This window comes from Rhea pennata, chromosome 12 (genome assembly GCF_028389875.1).
Source record: "Rhea pennata isolate bPtePen1 chromosome 12, bPtePen1.pri, whole genome shotgun sequence".
In the NCBI taxonomy this organism is placed as follows: Eukaryota; Metazoa; Chordata; class Aves; order Rheiformes; family Rheidae; genus Rhea; species Rhea pennata.
In genome coordinates, this window is record NC_084674.1 from 16,206,443 (window position 1) to 16,220,585 (window position 14,143).

Consider the following 14,143-nt stretch of genomic DNA (forward strand, 5'->3'; position numbering starts at 1 on the left):
TCTTCGGTCGGAACCGCGCGGGGCTCGCCGCGCGCCGCCGCCGCTCCGAGCAGCCCCGAGCCAGCGCGGGGTGCGCCGCCCGCCGCGGCCCCGCCCGCCCCGGCCCGCGGCCCTGCCCGCCCGCTTCCGGCCGGCGCCCGGCGGCTTCCGGCCGGCGCCCGGTGCCGCTGGAGCCGCGGCGGGAGGGCCGGCGCCGGGGCCGAGGCCGGGGCCGCTGCGCGGCGGCGGCGGCATGACGCAGGCGGAGAAGGGCGAGGCGGAGAACGGGAAGGACAAGGAGCGCGAGCGGGAGCGCGAGCAGCGCGGCGGGAAGCGGCCCATCGTCCCCGCCGCCGTGCCCGAGTCCCTGCAGGAGGTGAGGCCCCGCCGGCGGGAAGCCCCGGCGCGGCGCGGCGCGGCGGGGCGGGGGCGCGGGGCAGCGGCGCGCTCCGCCTCTCTCTGTGTGTTTGCAGCAAATACAGAGCAACTTCATCGTGGTGATACACCCGGGCTCCACGACGCTGCGGCTGGGCAGAGCCACGGACACGCTGCCCGTGGGCATCCCGCACGTGCTGGCGCGGCGGCACCGGCAGCCCGGGCAGCCCGCCTACCGCGACAGCTGGCTCCTGCGCGACGGGCTCAACGTAAGCGCCCCCGACCCCCCAGCCGCCCGCCCGCCCGCGCTGGCTGGGGCTGCCGCGCTGGCCCCAGCGAGGGGCACCGCGACCACCCTGCCTCCTGTCAGCGCGCTGCCTGGCGGCTTCCCTGAAGCCCCCAGACCTGCGCCAGGACATTAAAGCCAGTTAAAACACTTGAGCTGGCTTTGACAGATGTGCTGAAAGCTGTAACACACACAAAAAAATAATAATAATTTATTTTTAAAGATGTGTATGTTCACTGTACAAAGCTTCTGTTCTTCTCACAGTCTTACATATCCGGGTCTTTTGTTTAGAAACCTGAAAGTACTGAGCAGAGACAAAATGGTCTTAAAATGGTGGACCAAGCAATATGGTCCAAAAAGATGTCAAATGGTGCAAGGCGTATACCGGTGTCACCCGATCAGGTAACTCATTTTAAGATTTCATTACATTGTTCATTCACATTGTCATTTGGTGTGATACTGTATTTTAATGGATGGGAATGGCTACATGCTGCTTTATACCACAAATACGGGTGGTGCGGATGCGTGTCTTAACTCCAGAAACCAGAGAAGAACATACAGACTTACCACAGGTCTTCAGTGTGGGGGTTTCTTTGTGTTTTTTTTTTTCTTCTTTCATCATAGAAATAGTGAAATACGCATAAGCAACATACGACTTAATTACATTTCAGGCTAGGTCATACAACAGACAGATGCGGCCAGCTATTTTAGATCACAGCTCTGGGGCCAAGTGGACAAACACATCAAATCATCCGGAATATTTGGTAGGGGAAGAGGTAAGATGCCCATTGAAATGAGGCTTAACATTATTTTTTAATGCAGCTATTTAATCAGTAGCAATTTGCTATATAGTAGCAGCCATAGTATATGGTTGCTATTAAACAGCATTTGTGCAGGGACTTGTTGAGAACTTTGTGTGTGTGTTATAGCTGAGGGAGAAAGGCAAGAAACTGGTAAAAAGATCAGCATAGGAATCACTGAGGAATGATGAGGTCTTCCTGCACTTCAAAGAACCTGTAAATTATTTCACTTACTCATTTGAGATAATGGAAAAATATACTGGTATGTCCAAAGTAGATATCTATGGATATGAAAATTCAAACATTTTAAATCATGTATTTTAATGTCTTTTTTTTTTTTTTTTTGAAATGCTTTATAATCCATCCCTGTTATAACGAAATCCAGTGTTTCTATTGCCAAGAGTGCTATGTGTCTTGTTTCATCTGATTCTGAAATTATTTTCTAGTATTTGTAACTAACCTTTTGGGAAAGACAATGCATTGAACTTTCTTATTTTCAGGCACTGTATGTTAATCCACTGGACTCTTACAATATTCACTGGCCTATTAGAAGAGGGCAGTTGAATCTCCACCCAGGACCTGGTGGCTCCCTCACTGCAGTATTAGCAGATCTTGAAGTTATATGGTCACATGCAATACAAAAATATCTGGAAATACCATTGAAAGACCTAAAGGTGAGCTATGAACATGTTAACTTGCACCGTAAGCACTTTTGGAAATGTTGCTTTTAAAATTTAAAAGAGAAGCAACCTGTTGTTATTTTTAAGCTTCTTACTGGTGGTTTCCTTAATGGATAAATTCTCTCTGCTGGTGAACATGACTCCTAGGACTTCATTAGGATTCGTGCCTTTGAAGGCAAAATTTGCTAACAAATTTTAACAAGGAGGTTTGGAAATCCATTTCTAGAAATTTTACCATCTTACTCTGTGTTGGCTAAACAGGAAGGGCCTAATGCTCGCATAATTTTTCATCCTTGCTGAGTAGGTGTTTTTCTCCTGTCTGATATACTTCTAAACATTTTAATGGCCTAGAAACTCTTAACTTGGTACATACTCTGAATTGATTTTTAAATTATTGAAAATAATTCTGCTTTTTTAGCACCTTTTATAGTATGCTTTCTTCCTTAGCATCAGGTATTCAAAAAAGAAGTTTTAATCTGAGAGCTGGCATTAATTCACTGTTCTTATCTCCAGTACTACAGATGCATTTTACTAATCCCAGACATCTATAATAAACAACATGTGAAAGAACTGGTAAATATGATCCTAATGAAGATGGGCTTCTCAGGTACAACCATATATAAGCAAACTATTTAATGCTTAATATATAGCGTAAATATTTTTTTTCTCCTCTAAGGCGCATTTTTGTGGGCCAATCTCAGCTTACTGTTTTATCATTAGCACCTTTCATCTTTTGCTGTTCCCATAACTTACCTCTTTCAGCAGGGCAAAATGATTGACTAGTGTTGAAGCAAGTTTTTTCTATGCTCTTAGATATTCCAACTGTGGTCTTCTCATTTTAGCTAGGATTAAAATGCTGTAGCAAGAGACAAGGATAATAAGCTAAATGATAAACAATACTCAAACAGTAAATTAATTGCAGGATGCTGGAGAGTAAAACTGCTATCTCTTAATAATTAATTAATATGAGGTAAATGTAGTTCCCAAGCACTACTCTAAGCAGTATATAGGCTTAGATAATGTTGCTCAACCTGTGGAACCTGTTTAGTGTCCTCTGTATCAAATAGAGGACACTCATGTGACAAAAAGAGACTTTCCATCCAAAAAAATGAAGTGAGAAATACTGTAAAAACAGAGGTCAGTCTCACCATGCATATTCATGCATTTGAACAAAATTTGATTCATTTCACCAGATTAAAATGAACTAGCCATATTAGCTTTTCTTTTTAGTTTTTGACCAGAATAGTTCTAAATCATGCCCTACTTGATTCTTTTTTGGTTTGTGCACAGTAGTAAGGTGAACAGTACCTACTTAATATTACTACATAAAATCTTTACTAGCACGAGCATAAAAGAGGTTGCAGTTGAAATGTCTTAGCTTCAGAGGAACAGAAAGAATACTAAGGAAAAATAGAAAGTTTCATGTTTTTGTTTGGTAAATCAGATACATGAAAGTGAAAATCAGGAAATACCATTAATAACTCTTCTGCAGTGTCCCATTTCCTAAATACTAACTTAGTGAAGAGCCGACTAATTATACAGCATAACTAAATTCTCTTATCTAAAAACATTTGCCTTTAAAACACAAGTTCACTTAGTTTTTGTCTACAAGTACAGCTCAAAGAGCCTATTCTTTTCCTTCACTGATTAGAAGGAGAGACTGAGAGGCATGCAGTACTTCTCAACTTTAAATATGGGCTTGTAATATAAATATGGAAATAGTCTTTTACAGTTAAAGGTAGATTGAAAAGAAAGCAGAGGGCAAAATCAGACTATGTTTTTTTTTTTTTATCTATTTACAGATCATATTTAAAATGCTAATGAGAGTGATAAAACTAGAAAAATTAAGAAAAATATTCCAGTGCATCTGATAGCCAAAACCTTGCAGTATTTGTTGCAAAAATAAGTTGAGTCTAGAGACAACGTCTTTAGTCTCACAAAAATAAGAACACATGAACATAGACATCTATCCTGCTCTTAGCTTTTCTCAGGACTCTAGGGTCTAATCAACCATAAGTGTGTCCATTGCCCCACCTCACTTATTAAGTACATAAACTTTAAGTGCAGAGTCAGGCTATTAGTAAATTTTAAAAGATATTAAGATGTCCTTTAAATGTCAGAAACATGGCTTTGAAATTTGGCATGAACTGGATATATATATATATTTTTTTGTTTCTCTGTATTGCTAGGAATTGTGGTACACCAGGAATCTGTGTGTGCTACTTTTGGAAGTGGTTTAAGCAGTGCATGTATAGTAGATGTGGGAGATCAGAAGACAAGTGTTTGCTGTGTAGAAGATGGTGTTTCCCATCGCAACACCAGGTATCTTAATGTGCAGAATTATTATAAACATATACTTAGTTACTTATGCAAAGACTTGACTATAAAAATGAGAAAAGTGTTTTACAAATACAGATTTTTTTCCTTTGAGTTGTGTAACAAGAGTCATCATGTTACACCGATATGAACCTTAAAAAAAAAAGTTTAAAAGAAGAAAAATGCAGAACTGACCCTGTGCTCTGCAAACTCTGTGGAAGTTATGATCACAGCATGTACGAAATGTTTCTTGTATTCCTATGTATGCTACTGTAGAAGGCTAGGATTTCAAAAGAGTAATTTCTTTTTTTTTTCCTCTGCGCTTTAGGCTATGCCTAGCATACGGAGGATCTGATGTGTCAAGGTGTTTTTACTGGCTTATGCAACGAGCTGGGTTCCCATATAGAGACTGTCAGCTAACTAATAAGTTGGACTGCCTTCTGCTTCAGCACTTAAAGGAAACATTCTGTCATCTAGACCAGGTGACAAGGAAATACGCTGTTTTCTCCAAGTAAATTTTCCCCATCCCCTATGGAATGCTACTCTGGGGAGTCTGTGAGTTCATAATTTCTTGTAGTTAATGGGAAAAGAATTCATAAAGTCATTATAATACATGCAGTGGTTTAGAAATGTATGAGGTGAAGATGCATGAGACTTGAAAGGTTGTTTTTGTGCATAGTGTAGTTATTTTTAGGTATAGAATAGTTGCCTCATACTGCCCTCTGTAATGGGTATATTTTCAATTATTAGATATGGGGAAGTTGTAGGAAATGGTTTTCAAGAGCATAGAAAATATTATGATTTACTCAGTAGAATACTGGCAGGAGATAGAAAAGGCTTAGACTTGAAGTATTTTTAATTTATTTTAGTCTACTTTAGAAAGTTTTTTTTATTATTATTCTTTATGGCAACAGCATATATATGCTGTTTTTCCAGCTTCAGATTTGTATGATCTGCCAGCAGGTCTCCTGATTCCACATAAAACCTTTCCCCACAAAACCTTATTGTAGAACATTAAGCATATAGATAGCTGTTCTGGCAGGAACAAGGAAAAGACTTTTAAAAATATTTCAAGAATAGATGCATGCAATTCAGGGTCTGAAGAATATTTTTACTTTTTAAGTTGTTGCCCACAGATTAAATGGGTTAAGCAGTTTGATATAGAGATATAAAAGATTTAATTTTGTTATTTTTTTTAACTTCAGGATATTTCTGGACTGCAAGACCATGAGTTTCAAATTCGTCATCCAGATTCACCAGCTTTATTATACCAGTTCCGATTAGGGGATGAAAAATTACAGGTGACCTAAAACTAAATCACAGAAGGTGTCTTTACGCTCTGCGTTTCACTTGTATCCTCACATGGCTATTAAACCTATGTGATTTATGGGTTATCTTTAACCTTGTTTAGTTACGGTATTGAGATGAATTACTATAAATACGAATGTGCCTACTACAGCACTAGCAGATGCATGAGACTTTCTAACCAGCCTTAATTAAAATGATAGAAGCTTCAATTCAATATGATGTTTATCCTTCAAGTGCAAGAAATAAATGGTGCTCTTAAAAGTTTTTTTCACCCGAGTTCTTTAATTTTGTAACAAACTATATTTGAATAATTGTTCATCATACAATACCATAATCTGTAAAGAAACTTCTGTGAATTTACAAGTGCTTGTTGTAGTTTTTATAAAATTACACAAAACTTGCACATTTCAGCCTATCACAGAATTGGTTAGGTTGGCTGGGACCTCTAGAGATCATCTAGTCCAACCTCCCTGCTCAGCAGGGTCACCTCGAGTATGTTAGATAGGGTTGCATCCAGGCGGGCCTTGAAGATCTCCAGAGAAGGAGACTCCACAACCTCTCTGGGCAACCTGTGCCAGTGCTCTGTCACTCTCACAGGGAAGAAATTCCTATAACAAACCTATTTGAAAAAATGTGTGTTTAATTTTAAATTATGAGAAAATAGAGCAAGCTTTTCCTTTTCTGTAGTAAGTAATAAAAAGGAAAAACTATTTGGTAAAGTCATACCAAATCTCTTATTCTTCAGGCTCCAATGGCTCTGTTTTATCCAGCAACTTTTGGAATTGTGGGGCAAAAAATGACAACTTTACAATACAGGTCGCAAGGTGATCCTGAGGATCCTCATGATGAACACTACCTATTAGCCACACAGAGTAAGCAGGAGCAGGTGTGTGAATGCTTGTTTTGTTTTTCATAAAATGTTATTTAACTGCAGAATGCAAACAAAACTCTTTAGCTCATCTCTGAAAATGAAGTTTGTCAACAGCCTTGAGGAATAAATTTAAAATAAGGAATTGCAGGTATCTAGACAAGTCCTTAATTAGAACCACATATTTTCAGAGTCTAAGATGTCTTCATTTTCTGGCAGTAATGCATATGATGCATTTCAAAATAAAACTCTTACTTTGGAAGTGGGATTTAAAATTAAAATATGTGGTAATGCAGGTAGTAATGCAAAGTGTTAAACATTTTTGTGCAGTAAGGTAAAGAGAAGTGAAGGACTTGTTAAGGCTTTGTATTATTATGTAACTTGTTGAAGATCTTTATCTTTCATAGTTTAAGGATCAACTTGTTTTCTCGTTTTAAGTCTGCAAAAGCTACAGCTGATAGAAAATCAATGTCCAAGCCTGGTGCATTTGAGGGAGACTTGCGAGGCCAGACCTCAGACATTTCAGAGAGGATCTACCCTCAAGAAGTGGAACTGGGATCTTCTCAGGGTGATTGTATGATATCTGGAAATGATTCAGAGGAACCTTTAACTGCACACATGTCCAGGAAAACAGCTATCTCTCAGTTTGAAGGCAAAGCCTTAGGCCTTGACAAAGCCATTCTTCATAGTATTGACTGCTGTGGTAAGAATCATATTTGTATAATTCTGTAAAATACGCGTATCAGTCAATGTGGATTCTTCATGGTAGTGCGCTATATTTTACCAAAGTAGTATCTTAGTTTTATCTTTTCCAGCACAGCTACACTGTTTGTTGTATTTGAATTTTTGTTAAGATTTCTTCAGTTAATCTTTTGAAGCCCAAGAAATAGAAAAAGAATTTTAAAAGCGAATGCTTCCCTGTTTCTATCTGGTTGGACCTGTACTAAAATCTTTATAAGCTAAATACAAGCCTGTTAACTTTAAACTATATATGCTTTTCTTGTATCAACTTATTCCAGCATCTGATGATACAAAAAAGAAGATGTACAGCTCCATCCTAGTAGTGGGAGGAGGCCTTATGTTTCATAAAGCTCAGGAGTTTCTTCAACACCGAATTCTCAACAAAATGCCACCTTCTTTCAGAAGAGTTGTTGAAAATGTTGAAGTCATTACAAGACCTAAGGTACATTGTTAACTAATAGCTAAATGGTTGAGTTAGTAAATCACGATTGGTTGAGAGCTTTAACATTGTTACTTTTTCCCTTTCTTGTCCCCCCTCCCTTATTAAGATAAAAGAAAGTATGGATTAAAATCAGTAAGTTTCATTTGGCAATTATCAGCTAAATTTGTAAAATTAAAATCCAAGTATTTTTCATAGGCTAAAGGAAGGATTTTCCCCCATATGCCTGTAAGACATACTGTAAAAACAATGACTCCTCAAAACAGTACATAGTTTCTCCATAAATTTATCATATTATCATGGAAGAGTCTCTTTCTGAGTAAGTTGAGGAAAATTTCTTTTCTCTTCCCCTTACCTCCAAGATTCCATGCAGTGGTGAATCCTGTGGGATGCAGGTTTTGAGAACTGGAGGGAAAAAAAAAATGAACCAATGATTGTACACAATCTGTGTTTTGAATTTAGGATATGGATCCCCGCTTAATTGCATGGAAAGGAGGTGCAGTTTTGGCCTGTCTTGATACAACTCAGGAGCTATGGATATATCAGCGGGAATGGCAACGTTTTGGTGTCAGAATGTTACGAGAGCGAGCTGCATTTGTGTGGTAATTCATATGTTTACAGTGGAGCACGGTTAACTTAATATGCCTTACCTGAAATGCCACTTTTCCAGTGCAGAGGTATTGGTCTTCTGCTGATGGGTGTTTTTGTATTTTACTGAAACTAAGTCTTGAGATTTTCCAGTAGTAGTGCAAAAATCCTGTCAAGTGAGAAGGTGTTACCTTCAGCATTGCCATACTCTGTCTTTTAAATTGTATGCATCGAATTCTCTAGGTATAGTGTCACAGTCATCTCCAAATTCATATCTATATAATACAGGTTGTTTTGTGTATTAAAAAATGCACAACGTGGGTATTTGATACAGTAAATACTAAAGTGGCAGATGTTAAACCAGGATTTGTTTGGGATGCACGTATGTTCCACGGAAGTAAGAGCTGCACACTGCAATCTATGGACTTAACAAGGCATTCTGATTCCTACTCTATTATTACTAGGAGAAAAAAAAAAACTGTTATATAAATGATCACCCCGAAAAAAAAGTAAAACGAAGGATTTAAATGACTGTTGCTTTTTGTATTTTGCTTCTAAAATAAATTGTATTATTTACTGGAAAAACTTCAACAATATAGAAGTGGAGTGTTTTTTCTTGGCTATTCTCACCCTCAAGAGCTCTTGTTGATGTCGCGCTGTCCCCTATTCTCTCTAAAACATACCCAAAAGAGCTAGATCTGTTGTTTCACAGCCAGCACCAATCTGAATCCTATAGTAGGAGCGTATGGGCATTCACCCCCAGCCAGTAATCGTCAATTACAAAAGTGATCAAAGACCAGGATACCATTTGTTATTTTCTGTTGTGGAGGCCCCTACCACCTCAAATCTGTATCTGCAATTATGATCTAGATAAAAACTATTAAAACACTTTAACTACAGTAAAAACCAAAGAGCAATTAATGTAGTTTCTAGAAAGTACACAAGAAAGAACTGTCTTATTTTTAATCTACTGTCAATAAAAGTTTTGGAGAAAAAGAATATTTCCAGGCACATGAGTCTTAAGTACCTGAAAGTATTGGTACTGCATGCTGTGGTTACATTCCTGAATTTTATTTAAGACTATGTCTTATGGCCTTTTGTCTACCTTTTATCGAAGATCTGCACAAAGTTCAAAACTTTAGATCTTTATCTGGCAAGATGAGATGTTGCTGATGGATTTTTTGTGGGTTTTGTTTGTTTTTTAAAGGGTCTAAAATTCCAATCATAGCTTATAAACATATATATTTATATATAAGCAGATAGATTGTGATACAGAAGTACATATGTGCAAAGATCTTGTTAGTATTTGTTGATCTACCACTGGTTCTCTTACGCAAACATTTTGAAACTTCACACCAGCAGGTGCTGACACTGGGACACACTGAAGGCTGAGGTAAGTTACTGCACATTCAGAAGTGCCTCATTCTTACAGCACCACATCAAACATACTGTAAATGCACATTGTTACTCAAAGTAACATAGGCTCAGAAACAGCCTTTTAAGTCAGGTTGGAAAAAAAAACAGTGCTGCTTAAATGCACCCAAGGACCCTATCAGTTAACTTCACAACTCTACAGAGGAGAGCAAGACTTAAATTACTTGATGGATTATGTTCTGGTATTGCCACAACTAATTATTTCTAATAGTTTCATTTGAGCAGAAGTTTACCTCAAAATTGTAGCATTTAGTAATGGATTTAACAGGTAGCAGGAGGAAAAAATGCTATAGTTTCTCAGCTCCAGTTAGAGGCTCAATATATTGTGATGGAGAAACGACACAGACCTTTCTATTCTTGGTTTATATTGGTTTTTATATTACTGCTCCTCTTAGAAATCTTGACTATAGAAGAAATCCATAAATTAATAGCCGTATCTTGCCTGCCTCTCAAGCATTTTTAATTAGTTTTAAGTCTCATTACAAAACTCTGTAAATAACTTAGTTTCACTTCACTAAAAACATACTTAGGTTATTTATTTTTAAGTGGGAGTTTTTAAAAATATTTTCCCTTTGGGGGATGAAATTTAATTATAAATCATATACTCCAACAGACTATCCATGTTATTTCTTTAATCATTGCTATAAAAAGTTGACTATATACATAAGATATATATGTACATATATATGTATACATACATATATGTAGAATATATATATATATATATATACAAGAAACTACTCTTTTTACTTAAAACAAAAAATGTTATTTACCTCTATACAAATATTGATGCCTTCATCACTCCCTGGTGTCCTCACAGAAATTATGCTTTCATTTATCTGATTGTGAAATGATGTCCCATAGAAGAATATGGAGGCGAGAAGAAAGTCAAAGACATTTATTACAACAGGAGTCACTGGTAAGTTAAATTGCACTCAATGTTAACTTCCATTTAAAATTGCATTAATAGATTCAAAAAATATACATACACACACACACACACATTATATATATAAAAGCTGTTCTTAACACCAGTGTCACGGATGAGACCGGGCATATATTATAGTTACATATGCTTTTCTAATTGAACAAGATTAACATCTTAATTGCATCTCCTACTAAGGATGAATTTCATGTTAGTTAAGCCTCCCTAATCAGCTACTATAAATTTTCTTGCATGTTTTCTCTTTCATTGATTAATCTCACTCTGAGTATAATAATATTCTTTAAATCTTTAAAAATTAAAGCATACCATCTCAAAAAGGCAAATAACATATCATAATAGCAGAGCACAGCCATGATTCTTCTAGACTGTGTCCTTAGTATTTGCTGGCCAGCTCTGCTGATTTGACTATAGTGGTAGAATATGCCTCCTGCCATGCTAACACAGGAGGAGGACTTACAGGAGTATGCATTCAACATATTATCACTTAGCAGAAAGTTACCTTTGCTTCCACACTTTTTTCTTCCCCCACGTAGTACTTCATAGTTTTGACACCCGTAAAAGTTTGCTAAATATTCTGGTCCTAGCTTGCTTGTAAAGTTCACTTCTAATTGTTTATCTATTTTACAGAAAAGTAAGTTTGGATTCCACAAACTTCCTGAGGTTTGAAAGGATTTCAGTGTAAAAATTTTGATGACTCTGTAAGTGATGAAATGTCAACTTCTGTTATATTTGTGCTTGTGATAGGCACTGTCCTCCTGCAGATGGCACCTTATGATCCAACTGAGTACTTGAAAAGTTTGAAAGTTTGGATTTTAAATATCCATAAATACAATTATTGTACTAGATTGCACAAAATTTGGCATTTTTTCTTGTAGTTATAATTGAAGCTAATGTGTTGCAAAAATATTCATAATTGTAGAAATCTGTAGTTCATGTAAACATCTGTTTAAAAGTCATGGGAAAATGCCACACACAGAAAGAGTTCATTGCACTTTTAAAATACTCAGTTTTCTTTCCAACTACATTATAGCCTTGGTACAGGAAACATGGTATTTAGGTATTTAATTTAGGATGAAAGAATTCTTGCAGTTCATTTCTACTAGGAGTGAACTTGCTTCTTCTTCATTTGACAGACATCAACAGCTTTGTAGATTAACCTTTGGCTTTTCAACCTCGTATTTTCGATTGCACACAATAACAAAAGGTTAAAGTGAAAGACAGGCTAGAAGAAGTGTCAGAATTTTTACTTATGATTTACCTAATGTGAGAAAGGAAGAGTAGCCATAATATCATGACTTTCAAGACTGATTTAAGACTTTTTTATGGCTTGAGGCTGTAGATACCAAATTAATCTCTGTAAAATATTCCACCGACATTAGTGTTGAAGTTCTACTAGCTAAGTATAGAGACACAGCAAGTGGGAAGCATCAGCCTGGATTCTAGCACTTCGTTAATGACTTGCATATAACTGCTGTTTTGCATGTTTAAACAGTAACAGATGCTCATAACAGTTGGTACTCGCTAGTGTTAAACCGGACGTTAATATTTAACAATCAGAAAACTTCTCCAAATTTATTCACAGTCTAAGACATTTTCTTGTAAAAGCTGGAGCAGAAATCAGTACAAATTGCAAGGGGGGATAAAAAAGCCAGCAAAACGAGGGCAGAATAAGTTACAGAAAATCTTGAATATACACTAAGCCTAGTGTATCTCTATAGCTAATAAGGCAAACTCAGTTTTCACTCCTGCCTACTTTAGCCAAATCTTCTGTAGCTTATATCCTGAGTAACAACGATAATATACAAAAACAGAAGAGAACAAAAAAAATAGTAGATGGGTTCACATCCTAAAGCTCTGTAGTCATAATTCTTCTTGAAAATAGATGAGCATAAGTCAGGACTACCTTCAGTTTTATTGCCAAAAAACATGCATATTTGTTAGTTCACTTTTTCATGTGGCTTTGCCCATATTATACCATTTAATGTAATATGTTAATACAAGTCAACGTATTATTTTCTAAAAGCACAACTGATCTTTGTGGTATGTCATAGAAATAACTATTTTCTTTTGTATTTGATCTACAAGTTCAAGCATGGGTGTTTGTATTTTTCTCCCTAGTAAAAATATTTCAAATTTCACTATAAAACATTCTGTCAACCTCTGAAAATGGAGTTAATAAAAAGTCTTTTAAAGTCTTAAACCAGCTTTTAAATACACCACTGACTGCCTCAAAAAACAGGATATAAATAAATCCACAGAGAAAAAAGAACCCTAGAATGAGATAAAAATCACAAACACTGAATATAAGCTGAAGAGCTTAGTTCTACGTGAACATAACATTACAGACAACACAAGTCAGTATCTTTCATGTTCCTGTAATTGATTTACACAAGAAGTACTGTTTAAACAAATTATTGACGTTCATGCAGATTTAAGGGCTCTGTTTTCACAAATACATAATCCAAATATACCGTGACACAAACAGTATTTATGTTTTTCCTACAAATTTCACCAACCTTTGTGCTGCTACTCTACGTATTGTGTTATTGTCTTTCCAAAAGCTTTGATGTAGCACGAGCCAACTGTAGCGATTCATACAGTAGAATCCAGCCCATTCGCCCACAGTCCTCTAGCAAAATACAACACTAGCTGCCGTAAGATCCTAATCGTTGGCTCCAGAGATCAGCACCTGAGAGTCTTTCCTGTGATGGTCAGGATTATGCAGATGTAATTGAGTTTTAGGTTTTTACTTTACCCATATTTTATGGGCAGAACTCTTCCAGATACTGATGGCATCAACAAATTAAGTTGATTTCATTTTGCTATAGGAAACTGATTATAATTATTGATCATTGTTAGTGTCATCATAGTGCTCAAGAGCTCTAGTTAGGGAGCGGGACCTCACCAGAGTCAGGGCTGTACAATCCTGGATCAAAAAAAACTAGTATTCACTAAAAATAATGTGAGTAGTTCTTGCAAATGCATTGAGCACACATTTGTGTATATTTTAATGCACGCTGAATATATATTTTCTATTGCTTTATGATTTACTTACTAAAAACTTTGAAAGTATACCAAAATACCTGAACACATATTAGAAATCCTGCAACACCCATCAGCTTGGTTTCAAGCATTATTAATCACCACATATTTTAAAGACCAGTTAAAACTGCTTAACTATTGACCACACATTTACTTATTGTTCTGCAGAGGACAATTACTTGTTTCCATTAATGAATAATTGTTCAGAAGTTTACAATTTGGTGCTTAAATCTTCTTAATAAAACATCTAGTTACCATTTATTATTTTTATGCTTATCCAAGAGCAAGAACATTAATATTGGCATTTTGAACGGAATTTTATAGACCATCTTCCCCCAAAA

At 37.0% G+C, this 14,143-nt stretch overlaps 1 protein-coding gene across 1 annotated transcript; it reads left to right on the forward strand.

Annotated features, from left to right (window-relative positions):
- Positions 1-172: 172 nt before the first annotated feature.
- Positions 173-8,965, forward strand: ACTR8 (actin related protein 8). The gene is made up of 13 exons (XM_062585802.1): positions 173-355; positions 453-623; positions 932-1,042; positions 1,312-1,416; positions 1,941-2,114; positions 2,634-2,727; positions 4,310-4,442; positions 4,765-4,918; positions 5,642-5,737; positions 6,490-6,630; positions 7,051-7,315; positions 7,632-7,795; positions 8,255-8,965. Exons 1-13 carry the CDS (start codon positions 233-235, stop codon positions 8,396-8,398), a joined length of 1,875 nt encoding a protein of 624 aa, XP_062441786.1. The 5' UTR covers positions 173-232; the 3' UTR covers positions 8,399-8,965.
- Positions 8,966-14,143: the final 5,178 nt, after the last annotated feature.

Excerpts from the sequence above, each read along its gene's own strand:
- ACTR8 (XM_062585802.1), top strand. The coding sequence starts at position 233 with ATGACGCAGGCGGAGAAGGGCGAGGCGGAGAACGGGAAGGACAAGGAG. Across the intron at positions 1,043-1,311 it reads TACCGGTGTCACCCGATCAG|GCTAGGTCATACAACAGACA; the intron begins GTAACTCATTTT and ends ATTACATTTCAG. Across the intron at positions 7,316-7,631 it reads TCATAGTATTGACTGCTGTG|CATCTGATGATACAAAAAAG; the intron begins GTAAGAATCATA and ends AACTTATTCCAG.